Consider the following 18966-nt stretch of genomic DNA (forward strand, 5'->3'; position numbering starts at 1 on the left):
GACTGCGTACAGGTTATACGTCCTCGGCGAACTACGTGCTGGCGAGACCGGTCACGCAAAAATTTGGTCACGGGTCATACAGGAATGTCCTCTCCTTCTGATAGGGAGTCACTGCATGGCTCCAGTGACTGTAGACTGCGAGGGATTTATGACGCACATTGCAGGCAGAGAGGAGTGGCAGCATTCCAACAGACCTGCATTGCTAAATAGGGGGACTATCTGGTACACAGATGGCTCCAGAATGAATAACAGAGCTGGATCAGGGCTTATTGGTGGGATCCCACATATCAGTAGGGCATACTCGCTGGGGGAGCACGCCACTGTCTTCCAGGCCGAAGTATTCGCTGTATTAAAATGCGGACAGAAAATCCTAAGCTGCGGACACCGAAATACAGTCGTATCAATATGCTCGGACAGCAGAGCTGCCATTAAGGCTATCACGGTCGCAAAGGTAAGCTCCAAGCTTGTACTAGAGTGCATAAAAGTCCTGAAAAAACTGGTACAGGTTGGATGCAGGGTCCAGCTCGTCTGGATACCTGGCCATGCAGGCCATGCAGGTAATGAGGAAGCGGACTCTCTTGCCAGACTGGGATCCGCGAATGTGCCGATGGGGCCGGAACCCATAGTTGGTATCGCCAAATGCGTTGCGGTCGTGTCAATGAAGGGTCTGCTGGACAAGTGGACCCACCGAAGATGGACTGAGTCCCCTGGTATGAGACAGGCCAAAGCGCACATAGGTGGGCCCTCTGCCTGTCTCACCAAAAATCTACTACGCCTAAAAAGACGCGAAATTCGGCTAGTGACAGGTCTTTTAACCGGTCACTGGCACTTAAGAAGCCATCTCCATACTATCGGTATTGCGGACAACCCGGAATGCCGATGGTGCTGTGAGGAGGATGAAACCGTTGACCATGTAGTCGGGGAGTGCCCAGCATTCACGCGCGCCAGGTTCAAATACTTGGGTAATACTTTCAGTGTACCGAGCGACTTTAAGTCCTTCAGACCAGAGAGCGTTATCGGTTTCTCTAAGGCCGTTGGGCTCTGGTAACCCCCCGGTGGGGCATGACGGGTCCATCAGGAGACCTATATGCACAACTGCATTGGCAGTCCACTGTTTCGTCAATTCAATTCAATTCAATATTATCTTCAATCGTCTTGGTGCGAAAACATTTCTTGTTTCTTTCCCCGAACTCGTCGTTGTAAATATGCTGACTCATAAATGCCTGATGACTATACTTGGTAGACACGTGTGATATGACCGTAATATACTTATAAAAACCTAGAAATAGTGCTTATAACCTAAAGGAATTGAAAGAAACGTAAGAAAAGAAAAATAAACGTAAGAATGTAAAAAAAAGAAAAATAAGAAATACATTCAAAAGTATATCAAATTATCTATACATATATATAACAACATAAATATTAAAACCAAACATAAAAAACTACCAGTTTATATTTACCGTACATTTAATTGTTGAAATAAAATTCTGTGAATTTTGTACGAAATATGCTTTCGATCAAAAGCTTTGTACTTGCAGGAATCTTGCTGTAAATATTGACAGAATTGTACAAAAATTCGCTTGAAATATGTGTAATAATACCGAGAAATTCTTCCTACCCAAAAATCTTACGTTGAATTTATGTACTTTTTCTCTACGTGCCGATTTGTTACACATAGAAGGGTGAAGATGTAACATTAATTATGTGGACCAAAACCCAGGAAGCCAGCCCAACTCATTAGTTTTCTATGATGCACTATCATGTTTTCATTTTCTGCAACAGATATTTTGAAAAATTTATAATATTTTTGCTAATCGCAACCTCTTTAAAAACTAACATATCTTTATTGAATGAAATCTAAATTGTTTGAAAATATAATTTCATGAAATCTTAAAAAATGTATAAAAACTTTAAAAAATATAGGTCTTTATAACTCTTTTTGGTTATTCAAAACCAAATATTTTGATATTTTAATACGAATTGCTTTGATTACGGTTTAAGCCACTAAAGGCCATATTTGTAAAATAATTAATGCATGTCTAAGAAACTGATACATGCATAAAAATATACAAAATCTAGTATCTACTTCATTTTTGTGACCATAGACCATGAAACCAGTAATGCAATACTAAGTCCTACGCAATGCCATTTCCTATTTTATTAAAGCTCTAGTTCCGAATGCGTAATAATATGCAAAATTGATAACTTTCTCTACAACTCATTTTGCTTTGTTCCCTATAATAAAGCAAGTTAATTTTTTAAATAATTTATACCAATTTGTGATAGCTAAACTTTCTCCTTGAGTAAATTAATGGGTGCGGTAATTTAACATCAAGAATTTATGAAATTATATTCTATGATGTATAATAACACTAAACTAAGATAAAATATTCTAGAGCCAATAAATATAATAATGTCAGAGATTTTATTAAAGTTATGTTCAAAATAAAACTAGTTAGCGACCAGATATGATGGTAAACATCTTTTATTGCATTGCATTTTTTATATTTTTATTTAATATTATCATTGTAAATGGAGGTACAGAAAAGAACAAATATATCCAAATATATTCTTTACTTTAATTTAAAATTCAAATAAAAAAAACTTGTATTAAATTATAAAATATAATGTTGATAAACTATAGGAGATTCATGGTATTTCTACATATCGCAAACATTTGATGTTAAACTTTAGATTTTTAAATATTTATTCTCACCTTATAAAATGTGAACTCTGACTGGTTAGGCTAATTGATTAGTAAGCTCTATATTTTTGTGAGATAAACTTACAAAATGTTAGCAATATACCCTTGAGCTAGTAAAAGTGTCTTTAATACATTCAGTTGATCTTAAATGGTAATAATTTATTTGTATTAATATAACTTTTTTTTTATCGATGTGCTCTACAACAGGTAAAAAAATAATGTTTTTGATTCATCGCTAAGAAGATAATGTATAAGAATATTTTAATGAGATTGTAAGTAGCATTTTATGTTAACTTACTTACATGTTTGTCTTACATGCCAGTCAAAAAAATATTATTTTAAGTTATACTTTTATATATGAATTATTTGCTTTTGACAGTAAAGTGGCCCTTAAAGCGATAATGATATTCTTTTCTAAATATATTTGTCTCAGAAAAAATATATTTTGTTAAAAAAAGGTTTTTCACACAACGATTGAGCCATTTTAGCTTAGAGAAACCTAAAGTCGATTTAAAAAGCAATTGCATAAAGGAAAAGACTACACATTTTAATATTATAGATTTAAATTCTGTGATCAATTCTTAGTATTTTTAATAATAAAACTATATGTCAATCTTTTATTCTTTTTAGTTAGATTTACCGAGTCTCGAAGTCTTATGTTGCTTTTCCTTTTTCCGAAAGTATGTATTAAAATCAGATTAAGAAAAAAATATTTTTATATATTTTTATTTGATAATATAAATTTAAAAATTAATATTTATTAATAATTTGCTAATTTTTATATATTTTAGCTAAACAATACTAATAAATTAGAACATTTCTCATATTATTTCACTACAAATAATATACACCCTTATACATAATGAGTATTTCAGAGCCAACTTTACAGCTCAGTTATATAGTAATTTTGAGTATTTTTTTTGGTAATTTCTTGAAGGCTCATTTATACCACGTTACAATCACTTCTAATATTATATTTTTACAAATTGTGGGAAATAATGATTATAATTTTTTGATTAAAATTTTACATTTATTATAAATTATAAAAGTATGTCATTGCCAAAGATCTTAAAAAATTATTAAAATACCTTTAGTGCCACAAGATAATTTATAATATAATGCATGCATCAAAAATTAAATAATATAAAAAGTCAAACCTGCATGTTATCTGATCCAATATTTTCAAACACTTTCATAAAACACGGCTGAACTTACTGTATAAAACCGCACATACAATTTAGCTATTACCAATAACCTTCCTCGTCTGAATAGCCAATTAAAGAAAACAGAAGAGAGATATTCTGATAAGCTGAATATATGATATTTAATTAAGCCATTGTTACCGTTTTCATTATTTTTCGTAAGTTAACAGAAGACAACAGGTGGATATTCTACTAATGCACTAAGTTCGCTGGATGATATTAATATATTAAATTTATATAGACCCTTCACTTTTCGCGCAGACTTGTCGCGTGCATAACAAAAATGAGAAGCAATATATTATGCATTTTCTATTGACCTATTTGACAAAATTTTTTTAAAAATCTATGGAGTATATATTATAAATTTGTATGTTTGATCGCAATTTATGTGTCACATATTTATCAGATTAATACCAATTACTTTATATCATTTCGACAAAAAAATCCTAAAGAGCAGGTCAAGATTTAATAACATTTCGCCTATTTTTAAACTATACCAACGTTTAGAAATTCAATTCCCTGAAGGATGGCAAGGTGTAAATGATTAGGTGTAAGCGATTACAAAAATATGCTTTTTATTTAGATTACCCTTTCTCACTAATATTATGAAAATGTAAAAGTCGTTAATTATTATCACAATTTTTGTTTTAATTTAAGTAAGTCAAGTAAGTTTATTTGGGGTTCTACTTACGCCTAGTTTATTAGTAGGTCACCTATAGAGTTTAGATTTTAGTTTCTCATCTTGTTCTTAGGCCCCAATTTAGTCTAATAACTTGAATTTTATAAATCTATTTTTTGGAATTTATAATTGTATGTTGCAGCAGTCAATAATTGATATTCATCCGTTAAACTCTGTCTAAGGATATACAAAATATTTAGTGGTTCTTTTGAAGGGACGAAGGTAGACACTTAACTCCCAGGTAAAAGTTTTTCTGGCGCAGCGGGGTTTCCTACAGGAGTGTGATTCTGAATTCTGTTAAAGTTTTTCAACTGCTCAAGTTCAAAAGAAAATGAGACCTAAAGAGAAAACATAAATACCCGATAAAGACAATCTGAAGAAAACAAGAAAACTTTACCATGGAAGACTTGATTAATTTCTAAAATTCTTAAAGCTCTAAAAGGAACAAAATGAGGCAAACTAACAACTTGAAAAGAAACAAAGATAATGACAAATAGTTGAACAGTTAGATAAGTGCAAAGAAAGATACAGAGGCCTCCAACAGCTTGAAGCCGATGTTTTTCGATTCTTGAATCTGGCTTACTTTTCCGTCTTAATGAAGTTTGGTCAGCAAATATGCATAAATTGTTTCATTATGTTCGATCCAGATACTTTCCATATCTTGAGGATGGCATATCATCAAATATTTTGGAAGTTTTAATCCTTGATTTAATGAACGACGCTGCTTTTCAAGTAACTTAAAGAGAGTAAGTCAGATAAGACAAATAAATAAATACCAAATTCCCTAGCCTTTAACGGAACCGAGTACTAAGGAAAACCTCTATTTTTTATATATTTAGAACGCAAGCTGGCTGGGAGCTATGGCTGGAGCATCTAAGTGTAAAGTGACATTTCTATTTTTTTAAAAGCGCATAATATTAAATCAATTTGCTCTTTGTAAAAGAATATTGGCAGTACAGTGAGAGGTTTGTTAGTAATCTGAATATACTTTCGCTGATTCCTAGGCATTATATGCATATCAAAACGATCGTTAGAATCAGGATTTAGTCGTGATAAGAACAGCATCTTAATATTTTTATAGACCTTATTGGTGTAGGCAATTTGGCAAATTAACGATTTAATTAAGTCCTAATGTTTTTCTTAAATTTGTTATGGCTATGGGCTTATCGGTGTTCGCAGGATTTGCCAAGGCTGAGTTTTAAGATAACACCATATCGACCGTTTTTATGTTAAAATATTAAATTAGTTGTTCTTTGTATTCTAATATAGTTGGTAGTAGAAATAACTTTAAAACCATCTATTCGATCTGCAAGTTGTTATACCTACTTAAATTTGTCATCCGTTATATACATCTCTCATTTAATTTACAGAGATTTACCCAAACTGTCCTACATTGATTTTATTTGCCCGCAAATCTCTTGTAAAATTTAAAGTGACAATAAGTTTTAACATATTTTGTATGGTTATCGCAAAATTATCTGACTTGCCAGAAAATTGGGACCTTGTCTTGGACAAAGTTGAGTTTGCCTGTAACAACACGGTATCCCGAGCGACAAATAAAATTCACCAAGTTGATTGTTATTTGGAATTGATCAATTAGATAAGACAAATGATTGTATTAAATTAATTTTAGAGGATAACTGTAAGAAAGTGCGTAATTTTGAGTAAATTTGGGAAGAAGCATGTCAAAACCTAGTGAAAGTGTAAAAGTGTAACGAGACTAGTTATAACAAAATGCGTAACGAAGCTTCAGTATATGATGTGGGGGATTACATAATGATTAAGAATGTTGATACTACTGCGGGGGTCAATAAAAAGTTTATTTCAAAATTTAAAGGGCCTTGAAGATGTTGTTGTTGATAATTGAAGATGTTGAAGACTTTCAAGTTACTTAACTTTCTTATAACGGGGTGATCGCACCCGATAACATAAAACCACATATCTGTTAATTATTCCACAATAATTGAGAAGCTTAAATTCATAGATTCTAGTAAAGTTATTTTAGTTATTTGTTTTAAGTAGATTTAGTTTTTTTTTTAATTTTGAGAAAGCCCAGACGTCTTTTTTGTCAGTTTGTCCAATTTGTAGGCAATTTGGCAAAATAAATATTTAATAATTATGAAGTCCGAATTTTTTTCTTAAAGTTGTTATGGCTATGGGCTTAACGATGTTCGCGGGAATTGCCAAGTCGTCAATATCCCGGCTGAACTTTGAGATAAGACCGGCTCGACCGTTTTTATGTTAAAAGATTAAGTTAGTTGTTCTTTGTACTCCAATATAGTTGGTAGTTGAAATAATTTTAAAACCATCTATTCACTCCGCAAGTTGTTATATCTATTTTCATTTGTCATCCGTTATATATATCTCTCATTTAATTTTAAATAAACCATTCTGACCAAAATTTATTGCTTTAATTATCTGAGAGATTTATCCAGACTGTCCTTCATTGGTTTTATTTGCCTGCAAATCTCTTGTAAAATTTAAAGTGGCAATAGGTTTTAAAATATTTTGTATGGTTATTTGTAAAGTAGTCAGTTCCCTAAAATGATTTTCTTAGAAAGTTCTTTTAATATCCGTCAATTCCCTAATCAAAAAGGCAGATATTATTTAAACATATCTAAAAAAAACACAGCAAGGGTTTTTTTTTATCAGATGAATAAATTCTAGTTTGTCTAAAATACGCCCGGTTACTCTAAATACTTAGACAATAAGTAAATATATATAAAATAGATTTAAAATTATCTCTCATAATAAATCTTAGAATTTCACCTAGAGCCACGGTGACTTTTTACGCTCTAAGTGTCGGGTTACTAATTGACTAATAAAGTTAATGTAGTGTATAGCAAACGTCTCAGAACTTCATTAATACATCTTTGATCATTCAATTATTTTTAAAAAAATACAAAAAGAATCACTATTTATACTGATTGCCCTTTAAATCATAACTCCACTGATTATGAGAAGATTATTATTTTTCACAAATTATGATTTTTTATTAAACAAACGGTTTTAAAAGCTATCTTTCATCTCTTAGAAGGCAGGACTCTTCTTGATAAAAAAGTCCAAAGAATGGAAAACGACTTATTCCTCTATTTTGAAATAAATCTTGGTATTGCTTGTTGTCCGACGATAAAAATATTTTCATAGCTGCATGCGCTGCATGAAACATTACAGACAAATTAAGGAAAAAACAAAAATGTGACTTATACAAATATTATATAATATTAACTAAATTACTACGTAGGCAACAAAGGAATGGAAACTTATGGATTAGCATCATAGACTAACTGTACAAAACCAATATCAAATGTTTATGATGTAATTTAAAAAAATTCAAAGCACGCATTTACAATACAGTCTAGACAGTTATTACAAATGACATGATACTATATTGTGTGAAAAAAAGGAAAAAATGTTTTTCAGTAAATTTAGTTTGTCTAGCCAAAAGGTACATTACAATCAAAAAAACTAATGATTAATGAAGAATGACACCGAAAAATAGTGACTATAAGACAAGACTTAGAGAAAGGAAAAGAAGCAAAGAGAACTTAGCTAGAACATTAAAGTAGTTAAAGAATGATTGAAATAAGTACAAAAAAATTTATAAGAGAAGTAGAAAATATCAGGATAATTTGTAAGTAAAGAATAAAAGAAGGAACAGATAGTACTTGCGGAAGCGTGTTTTTGCTCATTGAATTTTTCAGAGCAACCAGAAATCGAAACCAAAAGAAAGCGATAAAAGATAACTAATAGATGCATCTAACCAATATGTCTATTCAGTAAACATGAACATTTTAAAAACATACGTTAGTCTTCGGTTTTAAAGAAAGCATACGGGATCTACAGAGTTTTTCTGATTGCCTTACTCTGAAGAAGCCTTCAAGCTGAAACACGTATTTGCTAATACCATTCTCAATGCTGTAATTCAAGAAGCAGCATTTTAATTACTTCCCGACTAACACTTCCTTTTGTCAGTGGGTAATTAAAAATGCTTCGGTCATCCTCCACTAAATTTATTTAATAATTAATAATCCTACATGTTTCGGACATATACCATGTCCATCATCAGGGATAAAAATTGAGGGTTTTCGTCAATACATATTAAAGATATAGTGCCTCGGGCAAGGTCAAAAGGTTAAAACCACTAACAATGAATAAAAGTGACATATTAAGATGCATGAGAATGGGACTAAAACGGGATCTAGACAAATATTAAAATCATATAATTACAACACTACGATAATTGTTAATGGACATACTTAATAGACATATACGTATTATTGTATATGGACTACTTCTTCATCTTCCTTTTGTTCTTTTGTAATTTTTCCTGCGCCTACTTCTTTAAAACGTTTTGCGGTACTGATTGACACACACGAGGGTAGAAATTGTCTTGTTACATAATAAACTATTTTAATCAAATTCAAAATTCTAAAGTAATTTGTTTGCGATAAAGAGTAAATACATTGCTAAAAAAGAAGTAAAAATAATATACTTAATTTAAATTACATCGTCTCTTGGCCAAAAGGTCTGTACCGCGATTTTAAACCACCGATACTCGTTAGCTATTGGCACACGAAACCAAAAGTGAGATGTTTACCTTTATATATTTTATATAAAAAAGGAAATAACTGTACCTAAAACAAAGAAGGGAAAATCACAAATAAGCATTAAACAAAAATATATGTACAATTGTACTATTGTACTATATATTGTTGTACATATGTACTAATCACAGACAAGCATTAAACAAAAATATATGTACTATACAGGGTGTTTGGTGCATCGTGTGCCAAACTGAATTCAGTGATTGGGGAGGTCTTTGGCTACCTCTTCAGCTCTCATAAAAAAATCTTGCTCAAACAGATCTTTTTATACTGGGTTTTAATGGTTTTGAGTGAACATTTATTTAAAAAACATTCAAAATTTAAAAGTTGTTAACTTTTACTAAATTTTATTTTCGACCTTTTATTTGCAATGTTTGACGCTTCTTTTGAAACTAAAATTACCCGCCAGCGACGTCTAGTTTTTTTTTTACAGCGCTGCAAACATTTTTTTTCAGTAAAAAATAAGCTTAAACGTCAACTTTCGGTTTAAATAAAAAAAAAACTAAAAGTGATCATGATCTCCCAATTTTTTTTGAAAACATCTTTAGTCTGTTTCCATTCTAATGATGTGCAATATGTCATAAAAAGTAATTGGTAACATGACTAATTTTCAAATTTACTAAACATAGTCGCAATTTTCTAATATTCAACAGGTGAATAAAAACAAGTTTTTGTCGTAATCAGCGATTCAAAGCAGGGAAAATAACATTAAAAAACAAAAATAGCCTTTTAAACATTTATTTCATCATTTACAAATCCTGCTCAAATTGTTCACCTCTGTTTCGAATGCAGGCCCGACATCTTTGTCGTATTTCTACAGTTGTAGTCCGAAGTCCATTACATGGCGCAGTAGCCATGTAATCTTATTTTTTCGATTTCTGTTATTTTTAAACTTTGTTGACTATTTTGTTGTTGCAATGGCGACATACTCTAACGAAGAATATGCGGATATCATAATGATTTATGGTGAGGCCCATGGTGTCGCTCGTGCAGCGCAACGGCTTTACCACGAACGCTTTCCTGGTCGACGATTGCCTGGCCGCAGAGTTTTCCCAGACACATACCGGCGATTACGCGAGACTGGGAGTGTCACTCTTCGTGAACCAAGGGGACATGTTGTGCGACATAATGTTGAAGTGGACGAAAGAATACTGGCATTATTTGAAGAAGAGGACACAAGAAGCATTAGAGATGTGGCGGCACAACTTAATATTTCAATATGGAAAGTGTGGAAGGTCCTTCGACAAAACGAAAAATATCCATTCCACGTGACTCCTGTTCAAGGTACGTAGTTTACGTAGTTATTTGACGTTACCTTTGTTTAGCAGGTAATGAAAATTATGACGCCACTTTTAGCAATTTAATGGATATTATGTTATGACATGACACACTTGAAAATCTTTTAGTGCAATGATTTACTGCTCCAGAGGAATTAAAATGATTTTTGTTTGTTGCAGGTCTTGAGGGTGGTGACTTTGACAGAAGAGTTCACTTTTGTCGGTTTTTGTTACACACAGATGTGGAAAATCCTGATTTTTTAAAAAGAATACTGTGGACGGACGAATCTAAATTTACCAGAGAAGGGATTCTTAACTTACACAACTTGCACCACTGGGCACCGAAACAGGAAAACCCACATGCCAAAAGACAAAACTCTTTTCAATATCGATTCAGTGTGAACGTTTGGGCAGGAGTGATTGGGAATCAGGTAATTGGACCACATTACCTACCCGATAACCTCAATGGCGATAATTATTTAGAGTTCCTGCAAAATGATCTGCCGGAATTATTGGCCGAGGTGCCCGTGTTTAATAAAGATGTGCCCATAGTATTTCAAAACGATGGCTGTCCCGCGCATTGGCGTTTAACTGTGAGGGAATACCTTGACAATGTGTTCCCCAATTCGTGGATTGGGCGCAATGGGCCTATTGCATGGCCGCCACGTTCCCCAGACTTAACTATATTAGATTTTTATGTCTGGGGACGTGCCAAAGAGCTGGTATACGCCACAGAAGTTCCAACGAGGGAGGTACTGATACAACGCATAGAAGCAGCCTTTAATACAATCAAAAACGAAATACGACTGCGGACTACAACTGTAGAAATACGACAAAGATGTCGGGCCTGCATTCGAAACAGAGGTGAACAATTTGAGCAGGATTTGTAAATGATGAAATAAATGTTTAAAATGTTTTTTTCCCTACTTTGAATCGCTGATTAAGACAAAAACTTGTTTTTATTCACCTGTTGAATATTAGAAAATTGCGACTATGTTTAGTAAATTTGAAAATTAGTCATGTTACCAATTACTTTTTATGACATATTGCACATCATTAGAATGGAAACAGACTAGAGATGTTTTTAAAAAAATTGGGAGATCATGATCACTTTTAGTTTTTTTTTTATTTAAACCGAAAGTTGACGTTTAAGCTTATTTTTTACTGAAAAAGAATGTTTGCAGCGCTGTAAAAAAAAAAACTAGATGTCGCTGGCGGGTAATTTTAGTTTCAAAAGAAGCGTCAAACATTGCAAATAAAAGGTCGAAAATAAAATTTAGTAAAAGTTAACAACTTTTAAATTTTGAATGTTTTTTAAATAAATGTTCACTCAAAACCATTAAAACCCAGTATAAAAAAATCTGTTTAAGCAAGATTTTTTTATGAGGGCTGAAGAGGTAGCCAAAGACCTCCCCAATCACTGAATTCAGTTTGGCACACGATGCACCAAACACCCTGTATATTTTTGTACATATGGTACATATTAATTACGAGCCTATAGTTAAGTCAGCAGGAGTATTATTTTAACTTGTCTTTTAAAACTATTCAACTCCGGTTTTCCAGTGATTTCCGTGATTAAAATTGTTATTATTTAGACGTGAAAAATATATAATCTCTATTGGGGATCTTAAAAGAGAATATTATCTATATGTTTTGTAATTTCTGATTTGTTTTATATAAACTCATTTGTTTTATTTAACTCGGAGTATACTACATCCCCGTAATCAAATAATGATAAAATGAGGGTATCACAAAGAAAGTATTTTATTTTTAAACGTAGACAGTTTTTTAAGCGATAGTAAGCTGCATTTAATTTATTGTTGATATGTGGTTCAAACTTTGTTGTTTCGTCGATAGTTATGCCCAGGTTTTTGTTTCCTATTTAAAAGGAAATGGGTTAATTATTTAAGATAATCGACATATTATTTTTCACGTGCTCCCTTACTTGTTTATTTTGACTTGTAAGAATTACCTAGGATTTCGTTGCACTGATAATTACGTTGCACTGATTATGATCATTGGCATATTAAATATTATATTTAACTCTTTATTTATTTTAAATTTCATTCTATTACATTTTCACGGTTAATTGACATGTAAGGTTTCGAATCGTCTGCACATTGTTATAGTGTGCTATAAAAAAGACATCTGTGCATATCTTTACATAAATCGAATATAAAAAAAAATCTATTTCTATAATTTTACATGCGATATAATAAAAGTACATAAATAAAAATAAATAAATAAATAAATAAAATAACTACATTTTAAACATCGTCTTGTACATAAATTAGTTAATTATTTTACATCATAATTGCACATGTAAATAATATTAGAATTGAATTTGGACTATATAATATAATTTAATCTAATATAACTATAATAACTTTATCATTTTAACTATAATATAATTTAATTTATTGTAGGCAAACTAAGATCTAACAAATTTATTTTTTTTTCTTAAAATTTACTTATACCTATTACATATCTATTTTTTTAATTACTAAGGTTTTTTGCCTCTGTTTTAGCAATAATGTTTCCAATAATTTTTTGTTTTATGTTGGAATCTGCATCTTGCGCAAACACAAAACTAACATTTTCTATTTTCATAGGATTTACTATTTTTGCAGGTTTCGAATTCTTAAGTGGTTTTCTTAAATTTTGAATAGGCTTCTCATTTGATTTTAGAATAAGTTTCTCTGTCTTGAAACCAGACTGAAAGTCTGTGATATTTTGATTTTCCTTATTTAATGATATAAAAGTCTTATTAGTAGTTGATATTGGTTTCGTAGAAAAAGAATGGTCACTTAATTCGCAGAATTTACCGAAGGTTCCTTCTCGGCATAAGCACCTGAAAGAGCCGTCGTCGCGAGTGAGGGAGATGCACTTGGCACCATTTTTGCAGATATCAGGATTATCTTCGCAATAGGTAAGAGCTAAAATTTAAAAATAAATATATGCATATTGTTAAATATTTTTAAAATATATAATAAAAATACTAAATGCACAAAGAAGAAATAAAATTGACAAAAAGACATTGTGGCCAATTTATCATCCTTTTCATATTAATAATAATAATCGTATTGATTTATTGATGGTCGCCACTTATCTATTTTGACATTCAAACATAACTGTTCACATTTTTAATAAATTATCAGTCTTTTGCAAAATTACTTCACTCTTTAATACAATACAATCAAAATTTAGTATCAAATTAATTAGTAATCTAGATTTCAAAATGGTAAGATACTTTCTAGATTATTGGTTCAATGGGGGTATATTTTTTTTAGTACGAGTACATAGTCAAATGTACGCCGAGAATCTAAGCTAAGTTAATAATTGTACAGTCAAAATAAACGAAATAAGACTTTACTTAAGTCGGATGCGTTCAAATTGTCTGCCTCTATCCCTGTACGACTGCGATACGACGTTTTAAATTGGATTACTTATATTATTGGTATTAGCGTAAAACTTATTCTTAAATTTAATTTCTCACTTTTTATTAATTATTTTTCCTCGAAAAGTAGATAAATTTAAATAATTTATTTATATTAGTGAACATAGCGCCAGGCTATTTTTCTACCCCGCCCTATCTACCTGTACGAGTATTACCTGTTCAGAAATACCACTATAGAGTAAGTAAGATAGGCAGTGACGCAACTTTGTTTAGTTAGTAAATGAAACCATGCCAGATCCTTATTTTGCATGGGAATATGCTAGCATGCATGTTATCTATGGAGAATCATAGATAATATGACAGATTTTTACAATTAAACATACTTTTATTTGCAAAGCTAGCTTTGTGGCTCCAAATTATACAGCTTGAAATATCATCATTTGCTGCATATGCATTACGAAACTAGTTGCAAAAAGCAAATTTTCTTTCGTCCCCAGACAGTCAAGTTTATACTGGTCGATACTTATATCGCACAAATTTGTGTTTCTTTAATACCCGCTTTATTGCTACTACTACTGCTAAGTTTCCATAGTAATCTCTTGCTAAATCTGTAGTTAAACTTTCCATATGAGCTTCAAAATATGCCAAAATAAAAATTTCAATATCCTTGCTTATTATAAATTGGTTTCTTTCTTTCCCTTCTTCGAATTTGAATTCCTTCTACTAGTTCTTTTTAACGCGTTTTCGTTATTTCTGAATTTTCTGTAGAGAATTAAAAAGTATCATCAGTTTAGCGAGTGTGGAATATCTGGAGGTATTCTTCTAGCAGTCTGTCACATATTTTTTTAACATAAACTTGTATGTCACTATTACCCTTACATAACATTCTAACACATCACATTTTTTAATATGTGTTAAAGGTATTTTACTTATTTAGATTTTACAAAAATCACATTGCTAACGTGTTACTGTCATTTTATTTTTCAAATAATGATTTATTTGTTTTGCTCTCAAAATGTTTAAAGCCAACTTGCCTGGATTTGACCAAGCTAATAACATCGCTATAACTTTGTTTTTTTTAAGTTTAGGGTATTAGCGTAAATAAACTTTTTTATTAGAAAAATTATTTTATTTCAATTTATGTAAAAATATACAGGGGATTCCATTTAACAAAAGTCAATTTTTTATATCATCTCGAAAATGCGAGGTTAATTTTTTTATGTTTTCACTATTTTAATCAAAAGAAAAAAATCCTACTAGTTTGCTAATTTACCCGTAATGTATGTATCTTAAACATTAGCAAAGATACTAATAGTGGCAACTTAATCGGAGGTATCCTGTATATTATTTTAAATTATTTTGTTTTAGGTCAAACCTATATTTATTGTTTAATTCTAGTTTATTTTTGATAGTTTTAGCTTTTTAAACTACTTTAATTGAAACCTAGTTTTATTATTTACATGGTTGCCTCTTATTAACATCACCACACATAGAGTTGAATAACCATTATGACTGAATTTCGCCTCATGACATGTTGACATATTTTGGACAGTTTTTTATTGTTTTTTTTTCAATATTGTATTAAACGATTTATTAATATTATAATATATTAGGATTAGATGTCATGAATGCCTAGTATTTTAAAATTTATATATACCGGGTGACACAGGAAAAAGAACATATAACAACTATTTTACTCATAAAGGTAAACAAATGAAATTTGGTATGTCGATGAAATTGTTATGAGAGCATCTTTTGACATATTCAGTTGTTATTCCCAGTTTAACTGAAAGTGACACTAACTTTTTTTTTTAATGGAACACTTGGTATATTATTACATATTTCAAAAGAAAATAATATTCGGAGAATAATATAACTGCATTTGTTGCTTTTTGTTTTATATTCATAAAAAAATATTTTTTTTTTAATTTTAAAAGGGGATGCCATAAATGCGTTGAAAGTTTTAATTTTTATTCAAGTAATCTATTTATAATTTCCAAACCAATATTTTTGGACTTTAGTATATTTTTTTCGATAGCACGTTGTTGGAAACATCACTTTTAATATGCAATTTTTTTGCAGCAATTTATATAATTATTTTTTAAATCGATTAATATATAAGTTAAAAAAAATAACGAATTTAATAGTTAAAAACAAAAGGTAGCAAATAAAATATTATTATTCTTAGAATATTATTTTCTATTGAAAAACGTATTAATATACAAAGTATCCCATTTAAAATAAAAAAGGTAATGTCACTTCCGGTTAACCCGGATGTGACGGAAGACAACAGAATATGTTAAAAGAAGCTCTTATAACTATTCTATCGATATACCAATTTTCACTTGCTTCTCTTTTAAAGTAAAAAAGTTATTAAGTGTTTCCCTTTTTCTGTGTTACCCGTTATAACTAAATGTTAACAACGATAGCTAAAGATGTTCTCATGCACCAGCTATATTATGATAATAAAAATAATCACCAAATGATTCAGATATAGTTTATGCCATAATTGGAAAAGATAAAGAAATGGTTTTACTTAAACCCAGAGAATCCTATAAAGTGTATGGACAAAGAATTCTTCCAGCAAAGACGTTACCTATCCAAAAAGAGTCTACCACTTTGGTTTGAATGGTAAACTTAAAGGCATGATCTACACTTGAGAAGGAGAAAAGATTAGCGTATGCTCTAAAGTTATAGCAGCTATAAAAATACTGAGACCTTTATTTATTTTAGCAGCAGACCTTGTGCTAATATTTCGAAAATCATCGATTTTTTACGAAAGTCTAAGGCTATTAGCCTTTTTAGTATTATCGTTGACTTTTTGGACACCCTGTTAATACTTAGTATTCAATACTTAGTCAATACTTAGCAGAGGAGTAAAACTATAAAGGTTACGTACGAATGGTTGTCGTTCTCCCCACAATAAAATGCAAAACATCTTTATATGAATGTAGAGTACATTTTGGCTATTATAATAGCCATCGTCAAATCAGAACTACATAAAACACATCACAAAAGTCTTAAAATCCAGATAAACATGGTTGAATGTTTATTGTTGAGAGGACGACAACCATGTGTAACCTTTATTTCCCTGTATGTTTACAAAAGCCTTTTCAAAAACCTTCTACTAATTTAATCATAAGTAAATGAATTAAAATGCGATGAGTTATATAAAAAATTGAAGATACAGTTCCTTTGCTAAACATTAACCTGGGAAATACTGATTTAGTGCATCATTAAATTAATAATAATAATAATAATAATGATAATCATAATAAAGACTTTACTTTCACAATTTAAGTTAGATTTACAAATAATTATATTATCCTAAAGATAATTTTGCTATTATCTACCCTGCTCTACTTAACCTAAGATATCCATAGTACCTTAATTCAAGAGAAAAATCTTATAACTAAATATATATTATCAATTATCATTTTAAAATTAAAAAATTTTTGAAGTTTTATTATAGGCATATTTTTTTACTCAACTCTCCTGCTAAAAATAATAATTAAAGATTTTATGTATAAAGATTCGTGGTTCCAAAATCTTGAAACAATCAGCCGCGTAGTAGTGAACTTATGTTTTTATTATTTTATTTACATTTGATGTAAATATGGCATATATTAATGGACTTATAACGATCTCTAAGGACCCCGCAGAGAATATGCTATGAGCTAGATAATATTCCATCAATCCTAACACGCTGACTTCTTCCCGTTAAATAATGTTTAAAAAATTGAATCACATCTCTTTTAAATCCTACATAAGATAAAATTGCCAATAATAAATTTTGATCTATAGTGTTAAAATTGTAATTTTTCCCATGTTGGTGGCTCTCAAAATATTATCTGTTATAGCCAAAGCCGTAGAACAGCTATGGCCCTTTCGAAATCCAGGCTGCACATTCGGTACTATTTTATTATGTTGAACATGTTTGGTCAATTGGTGGTAAATAATTTTTTCTAATGAAGCAAGGTAGAACACTAATTGGTCTTAGAACCTTATAATCTTTTGGGTCACTACATTTGGGCAGGGGTGTTATTATAACACATTTCCATTGACTTGAAAAAGAGAATGAAGTTGAAAAGTTGAATTTATTAAGTTTTCCTTAAAATTAATTTTGTAAAGATTCATGACATCTTTATTATTGACTTGGTTTTCTTGGAATAACAGATATTAAAAAATTATTTAATTTATTAGGATTTTTTAAGAGATTAGGTATTATTTTGTTTAATTCTATGACAATATTTTCGTAAGCCCTGCCAATAATTTTTCGATTTTGATAGTTGATTCTTTAGAAATGAATATCGTAGATATTTCGCCACAATATAAACTGAAAATCATACTGAAACTTGATAATATCGATGCTTTTAATATCTCTGTATTCATTAAACTTAATTTGATTTTTATAATGGGGTATTCATAAATCACAAAATATGAAGTCATGATCAGAGAATTTTTAATTTAATCCATATTTGTTCAATATAAAGGCTTTGAGTATATTTAATTATTTATTTTTCACCAGAACATAATCAAAATAATCCCTCTCATACAAACCCACTCCTCCCCCTCCTCGGCCCACTCTATCTTGCCTTAGGAAGTTATAACCCGGAATTTTAGCTACTTGAGAATTTATCTGTGGAATCAGCCATGTTTCAGATACTGCGATTATGTCAAAACTTGAGGCAGGCAAAAATGCATTTAGCTCATCTATACTTAGAGCCAAGGATCTTACGTTTATATGCAAACATCTTAAATACAGTAAACGCAAGTCAGGTAAAAGTTTTATAATCTGATGTTGTAAAATGTAAAGAAGTAACAAATAACAATGATATAATAAGTGAATAACAAATATCAAACACCAACCTTACCGCCTTAATGCTGCGCTTAGCCAATTCCCTTACGAGCATCTGGGCGTTAATTATCTAATTTTACTAGGTTTTCACATTATTTTTATTGGAGGGGAACAAACATATGTTGAGTAATTTAGGTTGCAGTGTGAAAATATAATGCGTGAAAAAACTTTAGGATTGGTTTATTCAATTTTTAAAAGAGAAAACCCCAGTCTTCGATCAGCCACGTGCAAGTGGCATGAGG

The 18966-nt window shown here is 30.7% G+C and overlaps 3 protein-coding genes across 5 annotated transcripts in view; 1 reads left to right on the forward strand and 2 right to left on the reverse strand.

Annotated features, from left to right (window-relative positions):
* LOC126738179 (uncharacterized) overlaps nucleotides 1-4154 on the reverse strand; it is a 56730-nt gene extending 52576 nt beyond the window's left edge. The window contains exon 1 of one of the 2 annotated variants that reach the window (XM_050443382.1): nucleotides 4048-4154. In XM_050443382.1, coding sequence (XP_050299339.1) covers nucleotides 4048-4056 — 9 coding nt within the window. In that variant the 5' untranslated portion in view covers nucleotides 4057-4154. Of the gene's footprint in view, nucleotides 1-3861 lie in introns of both variants that reach the window. The other variant, XM_050443381.1, reaches the window with a different exon arrangement.
* A 5709-nt stretch (nucleotides 4155-9863) lies between these two features.
* Nucleotides 9864-11359, forward strand: LOC126738768 (uncharacterized). The gene is made up of 2 exons (XM_050444203.1): nucleotides 9864-10476; nucleotides 10650-11359. The coding sequence occupies exons 1-2, from the start codon at nucleotides 10110-10112 to the stop codon at nucleotides 11357-11359; spliced, it is 1077 nt and encodes a 358-aa protein (XP_050300160.1). The 5' UTR covers nucleotides 9864-10109.
* Nucleotides 11360-12807: 1448 nt separating this feature from the next.
* LOC126738429 (lipase member J-like) overlaps nucleotides 12808-18966 on the reverse strand; it is a 71857-nt gene continuing 65698 nt past the window's right edge. Inside the window, exon 12 of one of the 2 annotated variants that reach the window (XM_050443768.1) lies at nucleotides 12808-13405. In XM_050443768.1, coding sequence (XP_050299725.1) covers nucleotides 12966-13405 — 440 coding nt within the window. In that variant the 3' untranslated portion in view covers nucleotides 12808-12965. The remainder of the gene's footprint in view (nucleotides 13406-18966) is intronic. The other variant, XM_050443769.1, reaches the window with a different exon arrangement.

The sequence above is a fragment of the Anthonomus grandis genome, chromosome 7 (genome assembly GCF_022605725.1).
Source record: "Anthonomus grandis grandis chromosome 7, icAntGran1.3, whole genome shotgun sequence".
NCBI classification, from domain to species: Eukaryota; Metazoa; Arthropoda; class Insecta; order Coleoptera; family Curculionidae; genus Anthonomus; species Anthonomus grandis.

What these genes read in the sequence shown, in the direction of transcription:
- LOC126738768 (XM_050444203.1), top strand. Translation starts at nt 10,110, where the DNA reads ATGGCGACATACTCTAACGAAGAATATGCGGATATCATAATGATTTAT. An exon ending in CCACGTGACTCCTGTTCAAG is followed by an intron (nt 10,477 to 10,649) that starts GTACGTAGTTTA and finishes TGTTTGTTGCAG; the next exon opens with GTCTTGAGGGTGGTGACTTT.